The sequence below is a fragment of the Pezoporus occidentalis genome, unplaced genomic scaffold (genome assembly GCF_034315485.1).
Source record: "Pezoporus occidentalis ecotype Australia unplaced genomic scaffold, CSIRO_AGI_Poc_V1 ctg329, whole genome shotgun sequence".
NCBI lineage: Eukaryota > Metazoa > Chordata > Aves > Psittaciformes > Psittacidae > Pezoporus > Pezoporus occidentalis.
Genome location: NW_026915257.1, coordinates 297,501 through 322,075, shown reverse-complemented (window position 1 = coordinate 322,075; position 24,575 = coordinate 297,501). Strand labels below are relative to the sequence as shown.

The following is a 24,575-nucleotide window of genomic DNA, read 5'->3' as shown; positions in this document are numbered from 1 at the left end:
ACTCCTGGTGGAGGGGAACTGGGCTGCTTTGCTTTGAGGCAGCAAAACCCAAGTGAATCCTGAACACTCTCATTGCCAAGCTGAAGAGCTTGCACCTGGGACTCCTCCTGACACCATCGAAGTGCTGCTGGCAATGGCTGAGCATCTCCAGCCTTCCCTGCTGCAAATCCACCCTGAAACTCTATTTAGATGGGCGCAAAACGGGACAAATTCCATAGGGATGAGGGTTAGAAGACACCCCCACCTGTGGCTGCACTGATTTGCACCAGGATTGGTCTCAGCATCCCCCTCCCCACTGGTTTTACTGGTTTCTTTTAACTGGTGTCCTGCTTCGCATCGCTCTGGTTCTGTTTAAGGGAGCAATGAGATCCCTTAACACAAACCTGTGGCTGCTGCCGTGGCTCCTGGTGCTTCAAGGGTTCTCATTTCATATAATCCCAGAGGGATTTGGGTTGAAGGGACCTTGAAGCTCCTCCAGCTCCAGGGACCCCTTCCGCTGGAGCAGGGTGCTCCAAGCCCCTGTGTCCAACCTGCCCTTGAGCACTGCCAGGGATGGGGCAGCCCCAGCTTCTCCATTCCAGCCTCCCACCACCCTCCTGGGGAAGAACCTCTTCCCCATATCCCATTTAACTCTTCCCTCTTCCACTTGGAAGCCCAAACTCCTCATCCCACCCCTCCATCCCTTGTCCCAAGCCCCTCTCCGGGTTCCCTGGGGCCCCTTCAGGCACTGGAGCTGCTCTCAGGTCTCCCCTTCAGGAGCCTTCTCTTCTCCAGGCTGCCCCAGCCCAGCTCTCTCAGCCTGGCTCCAGATTTTCCTCTCCCTTTTGGGGGGACATTCATTGCTCAGGGTTTTTTTTCCACTTAATGAGGCGATTTGACCCAAACTTTCCTTTCTCACAGCTGAGAAATGCAGAGAAGGGATTTAAACCCCCCAAGACCAACAAAAAAAACCAAATCAATGGATTTATGTTTTCCACCAAAAGTATTTTTTTTTTTTGACCTTTTTTTGTCTTTTTTTTTTTTATATCAACTGATGTTAAAAAATACAGACTTGTTGTACAAGAATAGCACCATGTTATCGTGTTTGTGTCCTCTCATCCATTACACGGGGGCGGAGGGACGGGAGGGGATTCGTGGTACCTGGATTTGTGAGACCCCTTTAGCAGGGAAGGGCCCTCGAACGTGGCCGGATTCCCACCTCCCCCCTGACCTCAATGCAAGGTCTTGGGAAGAGAATAAATAAATAAGCCCGTGGTTTCTTTCTGCTTCCAGCCGGCGCTGGGAAGAGGCGGTGGTTCCCGACGGGAATGCCGTGAGCCCATGGGGGGGGGTCGTTGCAGCCATTCAGTGCAGAAGTCGTTTGGGGAAGAACTCGGGTCCTCGGGGTGAGTTTGGGGTTCGGTCGTTTCTTCTTTAGGTGCACGGGATTGGGCTGGAATTCCGAACGATCAAACCAAACGGACCACGAAGCTCTCTTTACAAGAAGCAGACGGGGCCGATATCCACACCGAACTCCTGCTCCGCTCCACCAATGTCCATAGGTGCAATATCCACAATGGGCAGGCGCGAGGTCTTCTGCGACCGGTACTCGATCACTGTCTTGCCCCATTTGCCAGTGTGTTTCTGGGGAGAGGGGGGAAACGAGAGAGGGATGAGATGCTCTTGAGCATCCCCAGCCGTTGAGCCCCACCTCATCGCCTGCATCCTTGCCTCGCAGGTAGCCCTGGCCTTACCGTGCAGCCGTCCTCCAGGACGCTGTAGGTGAACCTGCTGTTGCCCTCGGCTCTGATCTCCACGTCGTTGGAGCCCTGGATGAGGATGGCTTTCTTCAGGTTGCCCGTCTCCTCGTCCATGTAGGCGATGCTGTTCTTGCAGTGGTACGTGACGTTCTGGGAGCCTTCGGTGGACAGGAGGCGCAGGAAGGTCATCTGGATGCTGGCGGTGTTGGGAGCCAGGTCTTCGTCACCGTAGCTAAACTGGGGGGGGGAGAGGCAAGACATTGAAGCCAATGGGTGTTGCTCATTCCAGCCACCTTTTGAGGGCACTTCCAGGCTTTACATTCCCAGATGGAGCTGAACTGACCCAACTCCATGCTTTCAATAGAGTCCCCTAGAAGAGCCAGCCCCTCGTGTAGCATCCATCAGCACAGCTCCAAGGAAGGACATCCCAACCTTCCAACCAGACACTCAACACCTTCCCCTGCTCAACATCCATTCCCATTCCCATCCATTGCCTTTCCCATTCCCGGTGTGCAACACCAGCCCAGTGGAACACTTACATGGAAACCACCATTGATGGTCTCTGCGAACCAGACGTGCTTCTTGTCTTTGGTCTTGCTCGTCCACCAGTTCTTCTTGGGGATGCTTCTGGGGTTGGGGTAGACGCAGGTCTCACCAGTCTCCATGTTGCAGAAGACTTTGATGGCATCCAAGGTGCAGCCTTGGTTCGGGTCGATCCAGTAATCTCCTGCAGCAGGGAGGGCAAACGATGCGTGAACACGAGGTTTGGGAGGTCAGAGCAAAGAGCATCGTGGACCTCGCTGTCCCCTTGGGTGCAAGAGCTTGGGGAGAGGCGCAGGAGGGGAGGAGGCAGGGATGGAGGCTCCTACCGCTCTTCCACTCGGGATGGCAAAGCTTGATGTCCCGGCAGGTCCTGGCTGGGTTCTTCTTGGAGCCCTCGGGGCTGCGGATGCTCTCGATCTGGTTGTTGAGGGCCTTGAGCGTGGCGTCCACCTCGACGTCGTGCTGCCGCAGGTTGCTGCCCGCCTCGTCCGCCCGCATGTACCGGATGGGGTCGGGGCCCTTCTCCGTCTGACCCAGCCCGGCGAAGGCTGACATGTCGATACCGGTGCCCGGGGGGCCGGGAGGACCGGGGGGACCCGGGTTCCCAGGGGGACCCTGCAGGAGGAGGATGGTGCCGTGGTGATGCTCTGCTCCGAGCCCCATCCCTGCCGCCCAGCACCACTTCCACTCACCGCAGGTCCTGGTTCGCCGCTTCGACCGCGGGGACCGGGGGGACCGATGGGGCCGGGCATCCCGTTGGAGCCGTCCTTGCCAGAGGGACCGACGGGGCCGGGGGGACCCTGAGAGAGAGCCCCAAATGGGGGGTCAAGAGGCAGGGAAGGGTCTATGGGGAGCGAGGTGACCCAGGGGGTCTCGAGGACACCGGTGCCTCCTTTCCCTCTCATCTCCCCAACCCATGGGCAGGACTTACCCTGGGGCCGGAGGGACCTGCAGGACCAGCAGCACCTTGGTCTCCAGAAGGACCCTGAGGAGAAGCGAGGGTGGATGTTACAGGACCGAGGGATGCTCAGCCTGATGGAGCCGCATCCAGCTCCATGGCGAGATGTGGAGGGTGCTGAGCGCTGGGGTCCCTAAACCATCCCTTACAGGTGGTCCAGGAAGACCCTGCAGGCCGGTGAAGCCACGGTGGCCTTTCAGCCCCCTCTCTCCAGCCTCTCCTGTCTCTCCCTTGTCACCGCGAGGTCCTTGGGGACCCTGGAAGGGGAGAAAGGGACTTGGGTGTCAGGCTCAGGGTGCCCAGTGCACCCCAGGGTGCCGCACATCGCTCACAGGGTGCCCCAATGGCATCACTCACCGGCATGCCTCGAGCACCAGCAGGGCCGGAGGGACCCATGGGACCTTGTGCGCCCTGCGGAGAGAAAAGAGGGGACTCGAGGGGTGCCCTTTGCCTTCCAGGGGGGCTGAACCGGCTCTGCTCCGAGCACCAGGACAGCAGCAACCGGCACCTCTCAGCCGAGCATCACCAGCGAGTCTCGATCCTTCCACGGGCAGGTTATCCTGGTGCAGCATCCCAGTGCTGTGTGTGGCGGAGCCGGGCTCTTGGAGCCCATGAGCCCTTGGGAAGATGCTCCAAAGCCTCTACCAGCACTCAGGGCACCACAGAACCAGCCGCTAACAGCCCTGCTTTGGCTCTCCTGGTTACCCCAAGCAGGAGCTCATCACAGCAGGGGGGGGGTTACTGCTGCGTGCTCGCTGTGCCCCCATCTCCCCTCACCAGCACTCACCGTCTCGCCTCTGTCTCCCTGTTTGCCAGTGGGACCCACGGGGCCGGGAGCGCCGGGAGCGCCGGGAGCACCAGGAGCACCCACGGGGCCGGTCTCACCGCGGTCACCCTGTGCCGGGACAAGGGCAGGGTCAGGGACTGGTGGGGATGTGAGGGCACAAAGGAAAGGGGGGCACAGGGCTGAGCTCACCTTCACGCCAGCAGCACCATCTCTTCCGGGGGGGCCATCGGAGCCGGGGTTACCCTGTGGGAAGAGGGGGGGGTTAGGACTGGGATGGAGCCGGACACGAGCAGCATCCTCAAAGCCAAAGCCAAAGGTGCTGCCGGGAGCCCAGTTGCGGTGCTGGGAGCTCTGGCTTTGGGATCAGCCATGCCCGAACCCATTGGGGTCGCATTGGGATGAGCCCGGGCCGGCCTGGCTGGAAGAACAATCCCCAGTGCCCTGCCCATCGGATGCTGCCCACCTCGCGGCCGGGTTCACCAGCAGGACCTGTCAGACCGGGGGGACCCACGGGGCCGGGGGGGCCGCGGTCACCAGCGGAGCCGGGAGCTCCTTGTTTTCCAGGTTCACCCTAAACGAAGGGAAAACGGGAGACAGAGCACATTGAATGGGAGAGCCCAGCATTGAATGGGAGAGCCCAGTATTGAATGGGAGAGCCCAGCATTGAATGGGAGAGCCCAGCATTGAATGGGAGAGCCCAGCACTGAATGGGAGAGCCCAGCATTGAATGGGAGAGCCCAGCATTGAATGGGAGAGCCCAGCATGGAATGGGAGAGCCCAGCACTGAATGGGAGAGCCCAGCATTGAATGGGAGAGCCCAGCATTGAATGGGAGAGCCCAGCACTGAATGGGAGAGCCCAGCACTGAATGGCAGAGCCCAGCACTGAATGGCAGAGCCCAGCACTGAATGGCAGAGCCCAGCATTGAATGGGAGAGCCCAGCACTGAATGGGAGAGCCCAGCATTGAATGGGAGAGCCCAGTATTGAATGGGAGAGCCCAGCATTGAATGGGAGAGCCCAGCATGGAATGGGAGAGCCCAGCACTGAATGGGAGAGCCCAGCATTGAATGGGAGAGCCCAGCACTGAATGGGAGAGCCCAGCATGGAATGGGAGAGCCCAGCACTGAATGGGAGAGCCCAGCACTGAATGGGAGAGCCCAGCATTGAATGGGAGAGCCCAGCACTGAATGGGGGAGAGCCCAGCACTGAATGGGAGAGCCCAGCACTGAATGGCAGAGCCCAGCACTGAATGGCAGAGCCCAGCACTGAATGGGAGAGCCCAGCACGGAATGGGAGAGCCCAGCATTGAATGGGAGAGCCCAGCATGGAATGGGAGAGCCCAGCACTGAATGGGAGAGCCCAGCACTGAATGGGAGAGCCCAGCATTGAATGGGAGAGCCCAGCATTGAATGGGAGAGCCCAGCACTGAATGGGAGAGCCCAGCATTGAATGGGAGAGCCCAGCACTGAATGGGAGAGCCCAGCACTGAATGGGAGAGCCCAGCACTGAATGGCAGAGCCCAGCACTGAATGGGAGAGCCCAGCACTGAATGGGAGAGCCCAGCATGGAATGGGAGAGCCCAGCACTGAATGGGAGAGCCCAGCACTGAATGGGAGAGCCCAGCACTGAATGGGAGAGCCCAGCATTGAATGGGAGAGCCCAGCATGGAATGGGAGAGCCCAGCATGGAATGGGAGAGCCCAGCATTGAATGGGAGAGCCCAGCATGGAATGGGAGAGCCCAGCACTGAATGGGAGAGCCCAGCATTGAATGGGAGAGCCCAGCATGGAATGGGAGAGCCCAGTATTGAATGGGAGAGCCCAGCATGGAATGGGAGAGCCCAGCATTGAATGGGAGAGCCCAGAATTGAATGGGAGAGCCCAGCACTGAATGGGAGAGCCCAGCATTGAATGGGAGAGCCCAGTATTGAATGGGAGAGCCCAGCACTGAATGGGAGAGCCCAGCATGGAATGGGAGAGCCCAGCATGGAATGGGAGAGCCCAGCATTGAATGGGAGAGCCCAGCATTGAATGGGAGAGCCCAGCAGATCCCAGCATTGAATGGGAGAGCCCAGCATTGAATGGGAGACCCCAGCAGATCCCAGCGGTCATCACCCAGCCCCGGTGCTGCGGGATGGGGTCCCTGCACTCAGAGGGTCCAGGGACCACCCCTGAGCTGCCCCTTGGGATCCAAGCACCCCCATTCCAGGTGCTGGGTGCCCCAATGATGCTTCCCCCCATCCCCCTTTGCTCACCGACGGCCCCGGCAGCCCAGGGAAGCCCCTCTCCCCTCGCTGTCCCGGGAGCCCCACGATGCCGCGTTGTCCTGCCAAGCCTTGGGGGCCGGGGGGGCCATCGGGACCCTGTGGGGGCGAACGGGGGCTCAGCACCGGTGGCTGCGGGCCCAGCCCCGCGGGAGCCCCAGCCCCAACGCACCGCGGGGCCGTCCTCGCCGGGCTCGCCCTTCTCGCCGGGGGGCCCGGCGGGGCCCTGGAGCCCGGGGTCACCGGCGCGGCCGGGGGGCCCCGCGTCACCGCGAGCGCCCTTGGGTCCGTCCTTGCCAGCGGAGCCGGGGGGGCCGGGGGGGCCCGGGTTACCCTGGGGAGGGGGAGAGAGAGAGGAGGTGAGCGCAGGGGAGGGGGCTTTGACAGCACCCGCGTGAGGCTCCGAGAGAGATCCTGGCTGCTCTGGAGTGATCCCAACTGATCCTGAGTGATCCCAACTGATCCTGAGTGATCCCTGAGTGATCCTGAGTGATCCCAGCTGACCCCAAGTGAACCCTGAGTGATCCCGGCTGATCCCAACTGATCCCTGAGTAATCCCTGAGTGATCCCGGCTGCTCCGGAGTGATCCCAGCTGACCCCAAGTGAACCCTGAGTGATCCCGGCTGCTCCTGAGTGATCCCAACTGATCCCAACTGATCCCACAGTGATCCCAACTGATCCCGAGTGATCCCAACTGATCCCTCAGTGATCCCAGCTGACCCCAAGTGAACCCCAACTGATCCTTGAGTGATCCCAGCTGATCCCTGAGTGATCCTGACTGATCCCAACTAATCCCTGAGTGATCCCAAGTGAACCTTGAGTGATCCCAACTGATCCCAACTAATCCCTGAGTGATCCCAACTGACCCCAACTCACCCCTGAGTGATCCCTGAGTGATCCCAACTGATCCCAACTGACCCCAAGTGAACCCTGAGTGATCCCAACTGATCCCTGAGTGATCCCAACTGATCCCAACTGATCCCTGAGTGATCCCAACTGATCCCAGTGATCCCAACTGATCCCTGAGTGATCCCAACTGATCCCAAGTGAACCCAGCTGACCCCAAGTGAACCCCGAGTGATCCCAACTGATCCTGAGTGAACCCTGAGTGATCCCAGCTGATCCCAACTGATCCCTGTGTGATCCCAACTGATCCCTGTGTGATCCCAACTGTTCCCAACTGAACCCTGAGTGATCCCAACTGATCCCTGAGTAATCCCAACTGAACCCAAGTGATCAAGGCTGCTCCTGAGTGACCCCAACTGATCCAAACTGATCCCTGAGGGATCCTGGCTGCTCCTGAGTGATCCAAACTGATCCCGAGTGATCCCAACTGCTCCCAAGTGATCCCATAATGATCCCAACTGATCCCAAGTGATCCCAGCTTCTCCCAAGTGATCCCAAGTGATCCCTGAATGATCCCAACTGCTCCCAAGTGATCCTGAATGATCCCAACTGATCCCAAGTGATCCCAACTGCTCCCAACCAATCCCGGCTGCTCCCTGAGCAATTCCGGCTGCTCCCCACTCACGTTCGGGCCAGGAGGTCCCACTCGACCGGCGGCACCCGGGAATCCGGTTGCTCCCTGCGGAAGCAGAGGATGGAGGCGGCTCAGAGCCTGCCCCCGCCGCCCCCAGCGCCCCCCCCCAGCCCCCCCATACTCACCGGGGGACCCTGAGCTCCGCGCGCTCCTTTGGGACCGGTGACACCCGTCGGGCCCTGGGGAGAGGAGGAAAAGGGGTTGGAACATGGGGGGGGGGGGGGGGGAAGCGGCATTCCTGCGGGACAGCACCAGCGTCCCGGGATTGGGCACCCCGCGGGGTCCATCCCTGCCTCGGGATGCTCCGGCTGCACCCACCTGCGGGCCCGGGGCGCCGGAGGGACCCTGGGGACCGGGAGCTCCAGCGTCTCCCTTCTGGCCGGGCTCTCCCTGCTCCCCTTTGGCTCCGGGTTGTCCATCGGCGCCCTGCGGGAAGCGGCGCCGTCAGCGGGAGGAGCCGCAGCTGCGCCCGCGCCGGGACACGGGACCCGATACTCACCGGGGGCCCGGCGAATCCAGCGGGACCGGGGGCACCGGGCTCCCCGCGCTCACCCTGCGGGAAGAGATGGGGGTCAATGGGGGGGGAGGACGGGAGCAGCGAGGCCGGTGCTGGACTAAAGGGGGGGGGTACTTACGGGGGCACCACGGGCACCGGCAGCACCGGAGGGACCAGGGGGGCCGGATTCTCCCTGGAAAGGGAAGGGAAGGAAAGGATGGGGAGTTGGGGGGTGTGCATGGGATCACCCCCAGTTGGGAGCAGCCAAGGGGCTGAGGAGGACCTCACCTTCTCGCCGTTGGGGCCAGCGGGGCCGGGGGGACCGATGGGACCTGTGAGACCCTGGGGAGGAGACACAGGTGAGGGTGAGGCCACCACGAGCATCCCTCACCAGCCACTGTGCTCCTGCCATGTCCCCATCCTTCCATGTCCTCATCCCGTTATGTGCCCATCCTGCCGTGTCCCCATCCCACCATGTCCCCATCCTTCCATGTCTCCCCATCCTGCCATGTCCCCATCCTTCCATGTCCTCATCCCGTTATGTGCCCATCCTGCGTGTCCCCATCCCACCACGTCCCCATCTTTCCACGTCCCATCCCACCCTGTCCCATCCCACCATGTCCCCATCCTTCCATGTTTCCCCATCCTGCCATGTCCCCATCCTTCTATGTCCCCATCCCACCATATTCCCACCCTTCCACGTCCCCATCCCACCATGTCCCATCCCGCCCTGTCCCATCCCACCATGTCTCCATCCTTCCATGTCCCCATCCTTCCATGTCCCCATCCCACCATGTCCCCATCCTTCCACGTCCCATCCCACCCTGTCCCATCCCACTATGTCCCCATCCTTCCATGTCCCCATCCTTCCATGTCCCCATCCCACCACATCCCCATGCCACCATGTCCCCATCCCTCCATGTCCCCATCCCACCACATCCCCATGCCACCATGTCCCCATCCCTCCATGTCCCCATCCCACCACATCCCCATGCCACCATGTCCCCATCCCTCCATGTCCCCATCCCACCACATCCCCATCCCACCATGTCCCCATCCTTCCATGTCCCCATCCCACCACATCCCCATCCCTCCACGTCCCCATCCTTCCACGTCCCCATCCTACCATGTCCCATCCCGCCCTGTCCCATCCCACTTACACGTGCGCCGTCCTTCCCAGGAGCTCCCTCGGGTCCCTTCTCTCCGACGTCTCCCTGCAAGGCCAACCCAGGGGTGCCGTGAGCCCGGCTGAGCCCTGGCACCGCTCGGGACACCGCTGGCACCCATCACTCACCCGATCTCCCTTGGGACCGGCGATCCCAGCTGCTCCTCGCTCCCCGGGCATCCCCTGCAGCCCTGGGGGACCCTGGGCACCGTTGGGGCCAGCGGGGCCGGTTGCACCCTAAACCAGAGCAAAGGAGCAGTTATTGGGGTGCCGACACCCCCAGACACCCTGGGTACAGCGGCACCGAGCCCTGTGTCCCCCCCTTGTCACCCACCTTGGGTCCGTCGGTGCCCGGTGTGCCGGGGAGCCCACGGGGACCCTGCAGCCCTTGTGCACCGGGAGAGCCTCGTTCACCGGGGAAGCCGCGTTCACCCTGGGGTGGGGGGGACAGCGTTAGGAGGGGGCCATGGGGCCGTGGTGAGGGTCACAGCATCCGTATCCCAAAGGATGGCGGCAGAGCATCCATCCTGCGCTACCCCGGTGGGACTGGGATGTACCGGGAGCGATGGGCTGCAGACAAGGCTGAGCCACCAGGGGGAGCCGCTGGCCCTGGATGGGGGTGGCCAGGCCCCCCAAAACCCCCCAGTAGGACGGGGACAAGGACCCCGTCCCCCATCCACGGGGAAAAGGGACACTTACTCTGGGACCGACAAGACCGGGGGCACCAGCTTCCCCAGGAACACCCTGTGTGGGGGGGAAGAGAGTTGGGGTTCAGCCAGAGCGGCTGCAGGGGGGTCCTGAACCCCACTTTGCACCCTGGGGGTGCCCAAGAGGAGGGGCCTCACCTGGTCTCCGGGTTTGCCACTCTCTCCAGGGGGACCTGGTGGCCCGGGCAGCCCCTGGGATGGGGAGGAAGCAGTGTGAGCAGCAGCGAGACCCCAGCATCACCCCTGAGCATCACCCCCGAGTACCATCCCTGTGCACCACCCCTGAGCATCACCCCTGAGCATCACCCCTGAGTACCACCCCTGTGCATCACCCCTGTGCATCACCCTGAGCATCACCCCCAAGCATCACCCCCGAGCATCACCCCTGAGCATCACCCCCGAGTACCATCCCTGAGTACCACCCCTGTGCATCACCCTGAGCATCACCCCCAAGCATCACCCCTGAGTACCACCCCTGCGCATCACCCCTGAGCATCACCCTGAGCATCACCCCCAAGCATCACCCCTGAGCATCACCCCTGAGTACCACCCCTGTGCATCACCCCTGTGCATCACCCCTGAGCACCACCCCCGAGCATCACCCCTGAGCATCACCCCTGAGCATCACCCCTGAGCATCACCCCTGAGCATCACCTGTGAGCATCACCCCCGAGCATCACCCCTGAGCATCACCCCTCAGCATCACCCCTCAGCATCACCCCTCAGCATCACCCGCGAGCATGACCCCTGAGCATCATCCCTGAGCATCACCCCCGAGCATCACCCCTGAGCATCATCCCTGAGCATCATCCCTGAGCATCACCCCCGAGCATCACCCCTGAGTACCACCCCTGTGCATCACCCCCGAGCATCACCCCCGAGCATCACCTGTGAGCATCACCCCTGAGCATCACCCCCGAGCATCACTCCTGAGCATCACCCCCGAGCATCACCCCTCAGCATCACCCCCCGAGCATCACCTGAGCCCCCCTGCCATGTGCTCACCTGGAAGCCGGAGGGACCGGGGGCTCCTTGCTCTCCCCTCTCTCCCACAGGACCCTATGGGAGGACGATGCTGAAGGACCCTGGAGCTTCCCCACCCCAAGGTTTTGGGGTCATGGGGCCACCCCAGATCCCCACCACTGCAGGGGCTGTGAGCGAGCGGCTCCATCCCAGCAGAGCCGGGTGGGCTCTTGCCCACAGTGGGGGGCACAACCCCCAGACCCCCATTTCAAGCAGGGTTTGGGTCTGGTGAGACACTCACGGCAGGTCCCGGGGGGCCGGCAGCTCCGGTCTCACCGTCCTTGCCAGGAAGCCCCTATGGAGGAGAGAGCCCCTCACTGAGCTCCGGGTACGATGCTGCGGGCGCTGCTGCACCCGTGCCTCAGTTTCCCCACTCGGACACTGCAGGTGTCTCAGGACAGCGATGCTGGAGCCCCCCCAAAGGTGCGTTTTGGGGTGATGGGGAAGGGAAAGCACTCACCCGCAGCCCCGGGGCGCCGGGGAGCCCTTTCTCACCAGCTTTTCCAGGCTCGCCCTAGGGATGGAGGAGGGAGGCGATGGTGATGGGCTCCATGTCCCTGTCACCGCCCCACTTTGGGGTCAACACTCACATTGGCTCCTTTGGGACCAGGGAAACCCATCACACCGGGCTGGCCACGAGCACCCTGGGGGCCAGGGGGGCCGGGGCGTCCGTCCTCGCCGGGGGCACCCTGTGGGGATGGGGGGCATCAATGGGGACCACGCTGGACCCCTGTCCCCCTCCCCACACCGACCCCTGCGCAGCAGCACTTACGGTGGGGCCGACTTTGCCTTGAGGTCCAGCATCTCCTGGGCGGCCGGTGAGACCCTGAGGTGGGGGGGAGCAATGGGGAGCTGTGGGGGCAACCCCGAGGGGGGGGAAGCCAGCACTAACCCCATGACCTCAAAGAGCATCGTAACCCCAAACGAGCACCTTTACAAAGCCCAAATGCACCTTAACTCACCCCAAAAAAGCATCAGGAAAGCATCTTAACCCCAGGGCACATCTGGACCCCAAAGAGCATCTTTGGTACCCCCAGACTGCATCTTCACTAACCCCAAATGCATCTTGGATAACCCCAAAGAGCATCTCAGTTAGCAAAGAGCATCTTGACTGACCCCAAAAAGCATCTTAAGTAACCCCAAAGAGTTTCTTCATTAGCAATAAAGAGCAACTGAGCCAACCCTAAAGAGTATCTTAGTGCCACAGAACATCTTGGCCAACCCCAGAAGCACCATAACCAAACCCAAAAGCACCTTATTGACCCCAAAAGCACCTTATGAGCCTCCAAAGCATCTTAACCAATCCCAAAAGCACCTTTTGAACCACAAAGGCACTTTAACTGACCCCAAAAGCACCTTATGAACCCCAAAAGCACCTTAAATGGCCCCAAAAGCACCTTATGAGCCCAAAAGCACCATATGAACCCCAAATGCACCTTAAATGACTCTAAAAGCACCTTACGAACCCCCAAACCACCTTATGAACCCTGAAAGCACTTTTTTGACCCAAAAGCACCTTATGAATCCCAAAGGCACCTTTTTGACCCCAAAAGCACCTTACCTACCCCAAAGGCACCTTAACTGACTCCAAAAGGACCTTATGAACCCCAAAGCACCTTATGAGCCCCCAAAGCACCTTATTGACCCCAAAAGCACCTCAAATGACCCTAAAAGCACCTTATGGACCCAAAAGCACCTTATGGACCCAAAAGCACCATATGAACCCCAAATGCACCTTGTTGACCCCCAAAGCACCTTATGAACCCCCCAAAAGCACCTTATGAACCCCCAAAAGCACCTTATCCACCCCAAAACGCCTCCTGGCTGGCCCCGTCAGGTCCCACCACCATCCTCACACGGCCCCACCGCTGCCCCCCGCCCCTCCATCGGTGGCGCTGCGCGGTGCAGGATGCGGCCCCGGTTCTTACCCTGGCTCCGGGCAGGCCGGGCTCTCCGGGGCGCCCGGGGTCACCGGTGGCTCCTTTGGGCCCCGCGAGGCCGGCGGGGCCGCGCTCGCCCGGAGCTCCCTGTGCGGGGGGACACGGATGGGGTTGGGGGGCTCAGGGCTGCGCCCCTCGTCCCCCCCACACCCGTGGCCATGGAGGTACCTTGGGTCCAGCCAGCCCGTCCTGCCCCGGGAAGCCGCGGTTGCCGGGAGCGCCCTACGGAGGAAGAGGAGGAGGAGGAAGGAGGAGGGAGGTCGGACGGGAGGGTCTGGGGGGCAGCCCCTCGCTGGAGGCTAAGGTGGGGGGCACGCACCCTCTCTCCGGGTGGCCCCACGGGGCCGGCAGCGCCCGGTTCACCGCGGGCTCCCCTCTTGCCTTCCTCACCCGCCGGGCCGGGGGCTCCCTGCGGTCCTGCGGGGCCCTGAGGAAGAGGAGAAGGGGGTCACAAGGAGCCGGGTTTTGGGGGGGGGGGGGGGGGAAGGGAAGGGGGCTGCAATTCCCGCTGCATCCCAGATGCCGGCGCCACCGTGTGCCCCCGGCGCCAGGGCTCGGTGGCCACCTCGGCGGGGGCCGGCCCCGTGCATTGAGGCTGGTTAATGAAGCGAGGGGGGAATGTCCCCGCCGGGGGGGGGACACACGAACACAGCGGCTTTTGTTCCGCACGGGAAGGGGGGACGCTGCCCCTCGAGGGGCCTCCGCAGGGGAAGAGCTTCGGGAGATGCCGGTGAGATTCCAGAGCCGGCCGGGGTGGGGGGGATGGATGGATGGATGGAGGAGGTGCCCCCATCCCGGACTCACCGTCTCGCCCTTGGGTCCCTGCTCGCCTTTGAAGCCCGCGATGCCGGGTTCACCCTGCGGAGGCAGAGGTGATGAAGCCGCAGGGTCCCCAAGGCTGTCCCCATCCCACGCCCAGCTCCAGGACCTGGCCCCGGCCCCTGTGTCCCTGTTGATGCCTGGCCCCATACCCACCCTGTCCCCAAGCTGGCTTCACCCTCAGTCCCATCTGCACCCCTGTCCCCAGCCCTGTTCCCAGCCCAGCTCTGCTCCCATCCCCTCTCCTGATCCAACTTTGTTCCCTTCCCCGATTCCCGCTCCCATCCTTATCCCTGTCCCCACCCCACCCCTGTCCTCAACCCATCCATGTCCCTTTCCCCATCTCCAGCCCCTTTCTTGTCCCCATCCTCATCCCCATCCCTCCTTGTCTCCATCCCTGGCCCCAAGTCCCCAGCCCATCCATGTCCCCATCCCTGTCTCCAGCCCCTTTCTTGTCCCCATCCTCATCCCCATCCCTCCTCCTCCCCATCCCTGACCCAGCCTCTCTCCTGTCACCAACTCCTGTCCTCATTCCTGACCCCAGCCTGAACTCTGTCCTTGTCCCCATGCCTGTCCCCATTGTCATCCTTGTCTCCATCCCTTTCCTCATCCTCACCTCCATCCCAGTCCCCCTACCTGTCCGTGTACGCAACCCTGTAGCCATCTCTGTCCACATCCTGTCCCCCTCTCCACCCTCATCCCCATCCCATCCCTGTTCCCATCCCCACCCCATCCCCATTTCCATCCCATCCCTTCTCCATCCCCATTTCCATCCCTGGCCCCATCTCATTTCTCACCTCATCCCATCTCCATCCCAGCCCCATCCCCATCCCATCTCCATCTCCGTCCCACCCCAATCCCATCCCATCCCAATCCCATCTCCATCTTCATCCCACCCCATTCCCATCCCATCCCCACCCCATCTCCATCCTATCCCTGTCCCATCTCCACCCCATCCCCATCCCATCTCCATCTCCATCCTAACCCCATCCCATCCCCATCCCATCCCCATCCCATCTCCATCTCCATCCCACCCCAATCCCATCCCACCCCCATCCCATCTCCATCTCCATCCCACCCCAATCCCATCCCATCCCATCCCATCCCATCCCATCCCATCCCATCCCATCCCATCCCATCCCCATCCCATCTCCATCTCCATCCCACCCCAATCCCATCCCATCCCCATCCCCGCTGCCCCCTTTGGGCACCAGGACAAGGTGACCTGGGGGTGACCTGGGCAGGGTCGGGAGGGCACCCACAAAGAGGTTGGGATGGGGGCGTGGCATGTGTCAGAGTGGGAGGGGCCAGATGGAAGCGGGCGGGGTTTGCTGTTAGTGGGCGGGGCCAGAGCTGCCGTCCCGTCTCGGGGGGTCTCTGGGAGGCTCTGGAGGTGGGAGGGGCTCAGGGGGGGTCTCGGGGGGGCTCAGGGGGTCTCTCACCGTCTGTCCCTTGGGTCCCAGCGGGCCGGTGGCGCCCTGAGGTCCGGGTGGGCCGCGGGGGCCGGGGAAGCCTGGAGCACCCGCGATGCCGGGAGCACCCTGAGGGCAGCAGGACACGGTCACCGGGGGACACGGCAAGGACCGCGTCTCCCAACATCACCGCACTCTTCCTCAGCCCTGGGTCCCCACACCCCCAGCATCCCCCAGCATCCCGCATCCCCCAGCATCCCACATCCCCCAGCATCCCGCATCCCCCAGCATCCCGCATCCCCCAGCATCCCGCATCCCCCAGCATCCCACATCCCCCAGCATCCCACATCCCCCAGCATCCCGCATCCCCCAGCATCCCACATCCTCCAGTGTCCCGCATCCCCCAGCATCCCACATCCTCCAGCATCCCACATCCCCCAGCATACCGCATCCCTCAGCATACCGCATCCCTCAGCATCCCACATCCCCCAGCATCCCACATCCCCCAGCATCCCACTTCCCCCACTTCCCCCAGCATCCCACTTCCCCCAGCATCCCGCATCCCCCAGCATCCCACATCCCCCAGCATCCCATATCCCTCAGCATCCCGCATCCCCCAGCATCCCGCATCCTCCAGCATCCCATATCCCTCAGCATCCTGCATCCCCCAGCATCCCGCATCCCCCAGCATCCCGCATCCTCCAGCATCCCACATCCCCCAGCATACCGCATCCCTCAGCATACCGCATCCCTCAGCATCCCACATCCTCCAGCATCCCACATCCCCTAGCATCCCCTAGAATCCCCCAGTATCTCCCAGTATCTCCCAGTATCCCACATCCCCCAGTATCTCCCAGCATCCCACATCCCCCAGCATCCCACATTCCCCAGCATCTCCCAGTATCTCCCAATATCCCCTATCCCCAGCATCCCCAGTATCTCCCAGTACCTCCCAGTACCTCCCAGCATCCCCCATCCCCCAGCATCACACATCTCCCATTACCTACCTGTATTTCCCAGCATCCCACGTTCCCCAGCATCCACATCCCCCAGCACCTCCCACTATCTCCCAAGCATCCCATGCTCCCCATCATCCCATGTCCCCAGTATGTCCCAGCATCTCCCAACATCCCAAATCCCCAGTATCTCCCAGCACTCCGCATCACCCCCCAGCAACGAGCATCCTCCCACCCCCAGCATCCTCCCACATCCCCATGTTCCCTATGACCCCCAGCATCCCCAAATCCCAGCTCAGCCCCCCCAGACCCTCCTATCCCCACCCCTGTCCCATTCCCACTCACCGCAGAGCCCTTGGCGCCGGGAATGCCGTCAGTGCCGGGGTTACCCTAAGAGAAGACACCCCTGAGGCTCTATCCCCGTGCCTCAGTTTCCCCACTCAGGGTCACCCCATCCCCATGGATCCCAGCGCAGGGGATGCACAGGGACACGGGGAGGGGACACTCACAGGGGCACCGGAGGGGCCGGGAGAGCCGGGGGTACCGGATTCACCGCGGGGGCCCTGGGCACCCTCGGGGCCTCGTGCTCCGGTGGGTCCAGCTTCACCCTGCAGGGAGCACACATGGGGTGAAGGGGATGTGGCAGCTGGCGCCGTGCCTCAGTTTCCCCATTGGGAGCAGCCCCTTCGCCCTTACCTTGGAGCCGGGGGCGCCGGGGAAGCCGGGGGCTCCGGCCGGACCCACAGGTCCCTATTGGTGGGGGGAGAAGCGCATGAGGGCCTGCACAGGCTTTGGGGGACTGGGGACGGACCTCAGTGACCCCCATGGGGTAACGCAGGGTCCGTAGCCCTATGGGAAGGGCTGAAGAACCCCGACACTCACCGGGGGTCCCGCCGGGCCGGGGAGACCGTCATTGCCACGAGCACCCTGCGGGGACACGGTGATGGGTGTCATGGGGGGGGAGATGGGGTCCCCATCACCGGGTGTCACCGGGCACGGTCACACTCACCGCAGCGCCGGAGGGGCCGGGTCGTCCTCTCTCTCCAGGCAGCCCACGGGGACCCTGGGGGGGGACACGGGGACAGGTTGGGGCAAGGAGAAGCTTCCACCCGTGCCTCGGTTTCCCCGCTTGCCACCCCAAAGACTCACCATGGGGCCGGGGGAGCCGTTCTCGCCGGGGGAGCCGGATTCACCCTGCGGGGAAGGGCGGAGAGGGTGAGTCCCACCAGGCCTGACGCCATGGGGATGGTTACACATCAGTACTGACGCCATGGGGATGGTCACGCATCAGTACTGACGCCATGGGGATGGTCACACATCAGCCCCAATGCCATGGGGATGGTCACCCACCAGCACTGATGTCATGGGGATGGTCACACATCAGTACTGACGCCATGGGGATGGTCACACATGAGTACTGACGCCATGGGGATGGTCACACATCAGCCCCAATGCCATGGGGATGGTCACACATCAGTACTGACGCCATGGGGATGGTCATGCATCAGCCCCAATGCCATGGGGATGGTCACACATCAGTACTGACGCCATGGGGATGGTCATGCATCAGCCCCAATGCCATGGGGATGGCCACCCACCAGACACCCATGGGGATGGTCACACACCCCAATGCCATGGGGATGGCCACCCACCAGCACTGACACCGTGGGGATGGTCACACATCAGTACTGACGCCATGGGGATGATCACCCAACAGCACTGACACCATGAGGATGGTCACCCAACAGCCCAGATGCCATGGGGATGGTCACCCACCAATACTGACACCAAGGGGATGGTCACCCAACAGCACTGACACCATGGGGATGGTCACACATCAGTACTGACACCATGGGGATGGTCACCCACCAATACTGACACCATGGGGATGGTCACCCACCAGCACTGACACCATGGGGATGATCACCCACCAGCACTGACACCATGGGGATGGTCACACATCAGCCCAGATGCCATGGGGATGGTCAAACACTAATACTGACACCATGGGGATGGTCACCCAACAGCTCAGATGCCATGGGGATGGTCACCCACCATCCCTAATGCCATGCGGATGGTCACCCAACAGCACTGATACCATGGGTATGGTCATCCACCATCCCCAGATGCCATGGGGATGGTCATCCACCATCCCTAATGCCATGCGGATGGTCACCCAACAGCATTGACACCATGGGTATGGTCACTCACCATCCCCAGTGCCATGGGGATGGTCACATACCAATACTGACACCATGGGGATGGTCATATATTAGCCCAGATGCCATGGGGATGGTCACCCACCAATACTGACACCATGGGGATGGTCACCCACCAATACTGACACCATGGGGATGGTCACCCACCAGCCCTGATGCCATGCGGATGGTCACACACCAGGCCTGACGCGATGAGGATGGTTACTCAACAACCCTAATGCCATGGGGATGGTCACCCAACAGCACTGACACTATGAGGATGGCTACCCACCAACCCTAATGCCATGGAGATGGTCACCCACCAATACTGACACCATGGAGATGGTCACCCACCAACCCTAATGCCATGGAGATGGTCACCCACCAGCCCTGATGCAATGGGAATGGTCACACACCAACTCTAATGCCATGGAGGTGGTCATCCACCAGTCCTGATGCCATGAGGATGGTCACCCAGCATCCTTGATGCCATGGGAATGGTCACCCAGCATCCTTGATGCCATGGGGATGGTCCCCCAGCATCCTTGATGCCATGGGGATGGTCACCCAGCATCCTTGATGGCATGCAGATGATTCCCACTAGGCCTGACACCATGGGGATGGTCACCCACTAGGCCTGATGCCATGGCAATGGCCACCCCCCAGCCCCGATGCCATGCAGATGAACACCCACTAGGCCTGACACCATGGGGATGGTCACCCGCCAGGCCTGATGCCATGGCAATGGTCACCCCCCAGCCCAGATGCCATGACGATGGTCACCCACTACTTACCTTGGCTCCAGGAGCTCCTGCCTCTCCTTTGGCACCATCCAAGCCAGGGTATCCCTGTGGAAAGAGAGAAGGGGGACACGGGATGGGGAGGGTCACAATCTGTGCCACCAAGTGATGGGGACCCTCGGGGGGGGGGCACGCACACACTCACCCGGTGTCCTTTCACTCCGGGCAGCCCGGGGGTCCCGGGGAAGCCTCGAGCACCCTGCGGGTGAGCACAGAGAAAGGGGGTCAGGGATGCAGGGGGTGATACGGGGGTCTCGGGGTGGGGGGGGGCGGATCCTGCCTTACCTGGGGGCCGGGGGCCCCGCGCTCTCCGGACTTGCCAGGTTTTCCAGTCTCACCCTGTGGGGACACGAGATTTGGGGGGGATCAGGGCACCTTTGGGGCCACTGCTGCAAGGAGCTGCCCGTTCCCTGCCCGCACAGCACTTACATCATCGCCGGGCTTCCCGGGGGGTCCCGGGGGTCCCCGGGGACCCATCGGACCCTAAAGGGGACAAAGAGGCAGCGGGTGAATGGGAGCCGATGGGGGGCACCGCGTCCCCAAGCCGGGACAAGGCGGGGAGGGTTGGGGGGGCACTCACAGCAGCGCCGGGCTCGCCGGGCTCGCCGGGGTTGCCTTGGAAGCCTTGGGGACCCTGGAAGAGACACGGGGGCATCAATGGGGTGGGGGGTGCCCACCAGAGACCCCCGATATGGGGGGGGGGGGGGTGTTACTTACAGGAGCACCGGAAGGGCCGGGGGGGCCACGGGGTCCCATGGGGCCCTATGGGGAGAGACACCAGAGTCAGCATCACCTGCAGGGGGTGCCCCATAACGGGGGGAGGGGGGGGGAGCTCCCATGATGAGCTGCATCCCCCATGGGGGGGTCCCTGCACCGGGCGGGGGGGGGATGCCGTTACCATGGGTCCCTGCATGACGCCCATCTGTGCGCCTCCAGCCTTTTCATCGAAGCCTCCGGCCATCTGAGCCGCGAAGTTCTGTAGGGAAGGGAGGGGGGATCTGAGCCCGCTGCACCCCCAAAACCCCCTTGTTTCACCCCAAAAACCCCTCTGATACTCACCCCGCCGAGGCCGGGGGGGCCGGGAGGGCCGGGGGGACCGGGGGGGCCGGGGTTCCCAGGGGTGCCGGGTTCTCCATCCCTGCCCCGGGGGCCGGGAGCACCCTAAAGGTGGGGGGAGGATGAGAGGGGGTGATCCATGCGGTGAGTGCGGCAGGTCTCTGCGGCACCCATCAGCGCTGGGGGGGGGTTTGCTCTCACCTTCTCCCCCTTCTCGCCGCGGTCCCCTCGCTGTCCCTGCTCACCTGCAGGGCCCTGTGGGAGAGAGGGGGGTCAGCTCTGCCCCACACACACACGCCCCCGCCACCCCCAGTACCCCACCATTCATATCCCCCCCTCCATATCCCCCCATATCCCCCCCCCATATCCCACCCCCCCACCCTCCATACCCCACCCTCCATATCCCTCCCTCCATATCCTCCCCCCATATCCCACCCCCATATCCCACCCCCATATATCCCACCCTCCATACCCCCCATATCCCACCCCCATATCCCACCCCATATATCCCACCCTCCATACCCCCCATATCCCACCCTCCATATCCCCCCATATCCCACCCTCCATATCCCACCTTCTATATCCCCCCCATATTCCACCCTCCATATCTCACCCTCCATATCCCACCCTCCATATCCCCCCATATTCCCCCCACCATATCCCTCCCTCCATATCCTCCCCCCATATCCCACCCCCATATCCCACCCCCATATCCCACCCCATATATCCAACCCTCCATACCCCCCATATCCCACCCCATATATCCCACCCTCCGTACCCCCCATATCCATATCCCATCCCCATATCCCACCCCCATATATCCCACCCCCTTCCCCCCCCATATCCCACCCCCCTATCCCACCCCCATATCCCACCCCCTTCCCACAAATATTCCAGCAATGCACCCAGTGAAACGTGTTCCCACCTGCGGTCCCGGAGGCCCTCGGGGTCCTACAACCTGTGATGGGGGGGGGGCACACAAGGGTGGGGTGAGATGGGTGTAGGGGGGACCCCCTCCAGCCCACCCCTCCAACAGCAGGGACCCCGTTTTGGGGGGGTAAGTATTGCACCCAATACTTACATCTTTAATGTCACCGGGCTCACCCTTCTGCCCCTGTAATGCAAAGCATGGCATGAGCCAAGGACCACCCCAAATGTACCCCCCCAAGTGGCACCCCCCAAGAGGTGACAACTCCAGGGCCACTCGCCCCATGCTCAGGGCTCCTGCTTTGAATCCCCCACCCCATTTTGGGCGAAAATCACAGGATATTGGGACCAGGGTAGGGGACAGACCCCAACCTCACCTTGGGGCCAGGTTGCCCTGTTGGGAAACAAAGAAATAAAGAGGAATTAGAAGGGGAATGGGCTTGGGGGGGGGACACGACACAAAAGGCACAACCCGGGGGGGGGGGGGGAGTGATGCTCCTGGGGGGCTGTGGGGCAAAACCGGGGGGCACAGGAGCAGAGGGGCTCCCCCGAAGCGGGGCGGTGGGGAAGGGGGGGGGGGGGGGCAAAGCAGGGGTCAGCATGCAGGGGTGGGGCTGCACTGTCTGGGGGGGCTCAACCCTTCAACCCCCCCGGGGGGGGCAAGGAAGGGTTAAAAAAGGCAACTTGGGGGGTTTGGGGGGTTGGGGAATGGGGTCCCGGGCCTTTTCCATCGTTCCAGGTGGATTATCCCAATGTGGGGGATGGAAACGTCCCTTTTGGCACGGGATGTCCGGGGAGATGGGGGGGTTCCACGGCTTCGGCGTCCCCCCATCATCCCCCCCTGCGCCCCAAACCCATCTGCTTCCAACGGGTTCAAATCCATTCGAAGGCAGATAACTCCCCCAAATCCGTGTTAAAACACCCCAAATCCGTATCAACCACCTCAAATCCTTACAAACCGTTCCGAAACCACCCAAGAGCCACCCCCAAAATCACACAAAGCGCCCCCAAAATCGCACAAACCACCCCAAACCCCTCCAGCTTTTGCCAAGTTGCCTTTCGCGGGGCTCCGCATGGATGCTCCCGGCGCCCATCCATGCCCGGTAATTTATTTATCAAGGAAAAGAGGGAATAAATAAATTACAACCGCTGGGCTGCTCAGCGGGACATATGGGGCAGCACTCTCCGAAGGGGATTTCGGGGCTGGGGCAGTCCCGCAGCTCCTCGCAGATGATGTCGTCGCAGAGGACGGTCCCCGTGTCGCACACGCAGATACGGCACGGCTCCGGCTTCCACACGTCCTTATCGCTATAGGTCTGCCCGTCCTGCAGGCAGCTGCCTGCTTCGGCTGCGGGGACAAGGTTTTTTGGGGGGGGGGGGGGGGGGGCTGCGGGCTAAACCGTGCGGGCATCATCCCCCCTGCGGGGGTCGGCGAGGGTGGCAATGGGACCGCGGGCTGGAGGTGGTGGTGCTGCTATGGGGCGATATCCCCCCCCCCCTTCCCCAGCACCCCGTGGTATGGGGGGAAAGAGGATCCCGGAGCGGCTCAGCGAGGGGGTTCCAGCCTGAAGCGGGGGGGGAGGCCGTGTCCTGGGGGCGCCGGTGCAGCCCAACAGCCCCTGCACCTCCAGTGGGACACGGGCAGCAGCTCCGTTGGCTCCCCGGGGGTGGTGGCCCCAAGCTGGTCCATGGGATGTGTCCCAGGGTCCCCAGGAGCTCCCAGATGTCCCCCAGGCTGTGCCCCAATGTCCCCGGGAGGTGCCCCACGCTGCACCCCAGCGTCTCCAGAGGTGCCCCAGGGTCCCTGGGATGAGTCCTGCTGCCCCTGGAGTCCTCAGAGACCTTGGGATGCGCTGCAGTGGCCCCAGAAGGTGGCCCCAGGATCTCCACGAGATTCCCGGCATCCCCAGGGACCGCAGCTTGGTCCCCAGTGTCCCCACGCTGGTCCCCAGGATGCACCTCAGTATCCCCAGGGCTGGACCTCAGTGTCCCCCGGCTGGACTCCGTGTCCCCAACTGGACCCCCTTGTCTCCGTCTGGACCCCTCCTGTCCCCAAGCTGCACCTCATTGTCCCACCTGTACCCCATGGTCCTAGTGCTGTACCCCCAGTCCCCGCCTGTCCCCCAGTGTCCCCCACTGCTCCTTCCCATCCCTGACTGTCCCTCCCCACTATCCTTAAACTTTCCCCACTCACCCCACACCCCTTTATATCCCCAATGTCCCCAATGTCCCCATACTGTCCCCCACTTTCCTTGCACTGTCCCTTAGCACCCCACACCGTCCTTCCCTGCCCCATAGCACCCCACACTGTCCTTCCCTGCCCCACACTGTCCCCCAGTCTCTCTCCCCCCATCCCAGTCTGTCCCCTTCCAACTACCCTGAAACTCTCTGCATCCATCCCACACTTCCCCCTGCCCCATAGTCCCCTCTATCCCTCGCTGTCCCCCAGTGTCCTCACACTGCCCCCCACTTTCCCTGCGTGTTCCCCCATTCCAATCCGTCCCCTCCCTCTACCCTGAAACCTTCCCCATCCATCCCACGCTGTCTCACCCCTATCCCTCCCTGTCTCCCTTCTATCCCTCCCTGTCTCCCGGTGTCCCCAGGCTAGCACCACTTCCCTTGTGTGTCCCCCCCATCTCAGTCTGTCCCCTTCCAACTACCCTGAAACTTTCCACATCCATCCCACACTGTCCCCCTCTATCCCACACTGTCCCCCTCTATCCCAAACTGTTCCCATCCATCCCACACTGTCCCTCTCTATCCCAAACTGTTCCCATCCATCCCACACTGCCCCCCTCTACCCCACACTGTCCCCCTCTATCCCACACCGTTCCCATTCATCCCACACTGCCCCCCTCTACCCCACACTGTCCCCCTCTATCCCACACCGTTCCCATCCATCCCACACTGTCCCCCTCTATCCCACACTGTCCCCCTCTACCCCACACTGTCCCCCTCTATCCCACACCGTTCCCATCCATCCCACACCGTTCCCCGTGTCCGCGCCTCCCCCCGGCTCCCCCATTCCCCATCCCGGAGTGTGTGGGGGGGGTCAGGACGGTGTCGGGGCCGGGGGGGGGGGATCGATCGCTACTCACGGAGGTCTCGGTCCTGCGCGGCGACAACGGCGAGGAGGAGGATGGCGAGGGCGGCGGCGAGGCGGAGCGGGCGGCGGCCGGGCATGGCGAGGCGGCGGCGCCCCTCACCGTGCGTCGGGCCGAGCAGTGCCCGCACCGCCCCACCGCCG

At 62.6% G+C, this 24,575-nt stretch overlaps 1 protein-coding gene across 1 annotated transcript in view; it reads right to left on the bottom strand.

Annotated features, from left to right (window-relative positions):
• Positions 1–1,114: 1,114 nt before the first annotated feature.
• The window catches only part of COL2A1 (collagen type II alpha 1 chain), a 23,467-nt gene continuing 6 nt past the window's right edge, over positions 1,115–24,575 (bottom strand). Inside the window, exons 1-54 of the mRNA XM_062629119.1 lie at positions 24,427–24,575; positions 22,476–22,676; positions 21,706–21,722; positions 21,483–21,515; positions 21,327–21,359; positions 20,603–20,656; positions 20,405–20,506; positions 20,244–20,321; positions 20,063–20,107; positions 19,926–19,979; positions 19,775–19,828; positions 19,631–19,684; positions 19,491–19,544; positions 19,340–19,393; positions 17,497–17,541; positions 17,357–17,410; positions 17,230–17,274; positions 17,044–17,097; positions 16,857–16,955; positions 16,693–16,737; positions 15,422–15,520; positions 13,965–14,018; positions 13,480–13,587; positions 13,329–13,382; positions 13,149–13,247; positions 11,993–12,046; positions 11,811–11,909; positions 11,681–11,734; positions 11,462–11,515; positions 11,203–11,256; positions 10,336–10,389; positions 10,190–10,234; positions 9,825–9,923; positions 9,620–9,727; positions 9,486–9,539; positions 8,614–8,667; positions 8,465–8,518; positions 8,329–8,382; positions 8,148–8,255; positions 7,955–8,008; positions 7,821–7,874; positions 6,462–6,623; positions 6,281–6,388; positions 4,491–4,598; positions 4,217–4,270; positions 4,028–4,135; positions 3,598–3,651; positions 3,390–3,497; positions 3,214–3,267; positions 2,975–3,082; positions 2,609–2,897; positions 2,279–2,466; positions 1,734–1,976; positions 1,115–1,623 (exon numbers count right to left, since the gene is read on the bottom strand). The exon at positions 24,427–24,575 is cut by the window's right edge and continues 6 nt beyond it. Of these exons, the coding sequence (XP_062485103.1) occupies positions 1,477–1,623; positions 1,734–1,976; positions 2,279–2,466; positions 2,609–2,897; positions 2,975–3,082; positions 3,214–3,267; positions 3,390–3,497; positions 3,598–3,651; positions 4,028–4,135; positions 4,217–4,270; positions 4,491–4,598; positions 6,281–6,388; positions 6,462–6,623; positions 7,821–7,874; positions 7,955–8,008; positions 8,148–8,255; positions 8,329–8,382; positions 8,465–8,518; positions 8,614–8,667; positions 9,486–9,539; positions 9,620–9,727; positions 9,825–9,923; positions 10,190–10,234; positions 10,336–10,389; positions 11,203–11,256; positions 11,462–11,515; positions 11,681–11,734; positions 11,811–11,909; positions 11,993–12,046; positions 13,149–13,247; positions 13,329–13,382; positions 13,480–13,587; positions 13,965–14,018; positions 15,422–15,520; positions 16,693–16,737; positions 16,857–16,955; positions 17,044–17,097; positions 17,230–17,274; positions 17,357–17,410; positions 17,497–17,541; positions 19,340–19,393; positions 19,491–19,544; positions 19,631–19,684; positions 19,775–19,828; positions 19,926–19,979; positions 20,063–20,107; positions 20,244–20,321; positions 20,405–20,506; positions 20,603–20,656; positions 21,327–21,359; positions 21,483–21,515; positions 21,706–21,722; positions 22,476–22,676; positions 24,427–24,511 (4,458 nt within the window). The 5' untranslated portion in view covers positions 24,512–24,575 and the 3' untranslated portion in view covers positions 1,115–1,476. The remainder of the gene's footprint in view (positions 1,624–1,733; positions 1,977–2,278; positions 2,467–2,608; positions 2,898–2,974; positions 3,083–3,213; positions 3,268–3,389; positions 3,498–3,597; positions 3,652–4,027; positions 4,136–4,216; positions 4,271–4,490; positions 4,599–6,280; positions 6,389–6,461; positions 6,624–7,820; positions 7,875–7,954; positions 8,009–8,147; positions 8,256–8,328; positions 8,383–8,464; positions 8,519–8,613; positions 8,668–9,485; positions 9,540–9,619; positions 9,728–9,824; positions 9,924–10,189; positions 10,235–10,335; positions 10,390–11,202; positions 11,257–11,461; positions 11,516–11,680; positions 11,735–11,810; positions 11,910–11,992; positions 12,047–13,148; positions 13,248–13,328; positions 13,383–13,479; positions 13,588–13,964; positions 14,019–15,421; positions 15,521–16,692; positions 16,738–16,856; positions 16,956–17,043; positions 17,098–17,229; positions 17,275–17,356; positions 17,411–17,496; positions 17,542–19,339; positions 19,394–19,490; positions 19,545–19,630; positions 19,685–19,774; positions 19,829–19,925; positions 19,980–20,062; positions 20,108–20,243; positions 20,322–20,404; positions 20,507–20,602; positions 20,657–21,326; positions 21,360–21,482; positions 21,516–21,705; positions 21,723–22,475; positions 22,677–24,426) is intronic.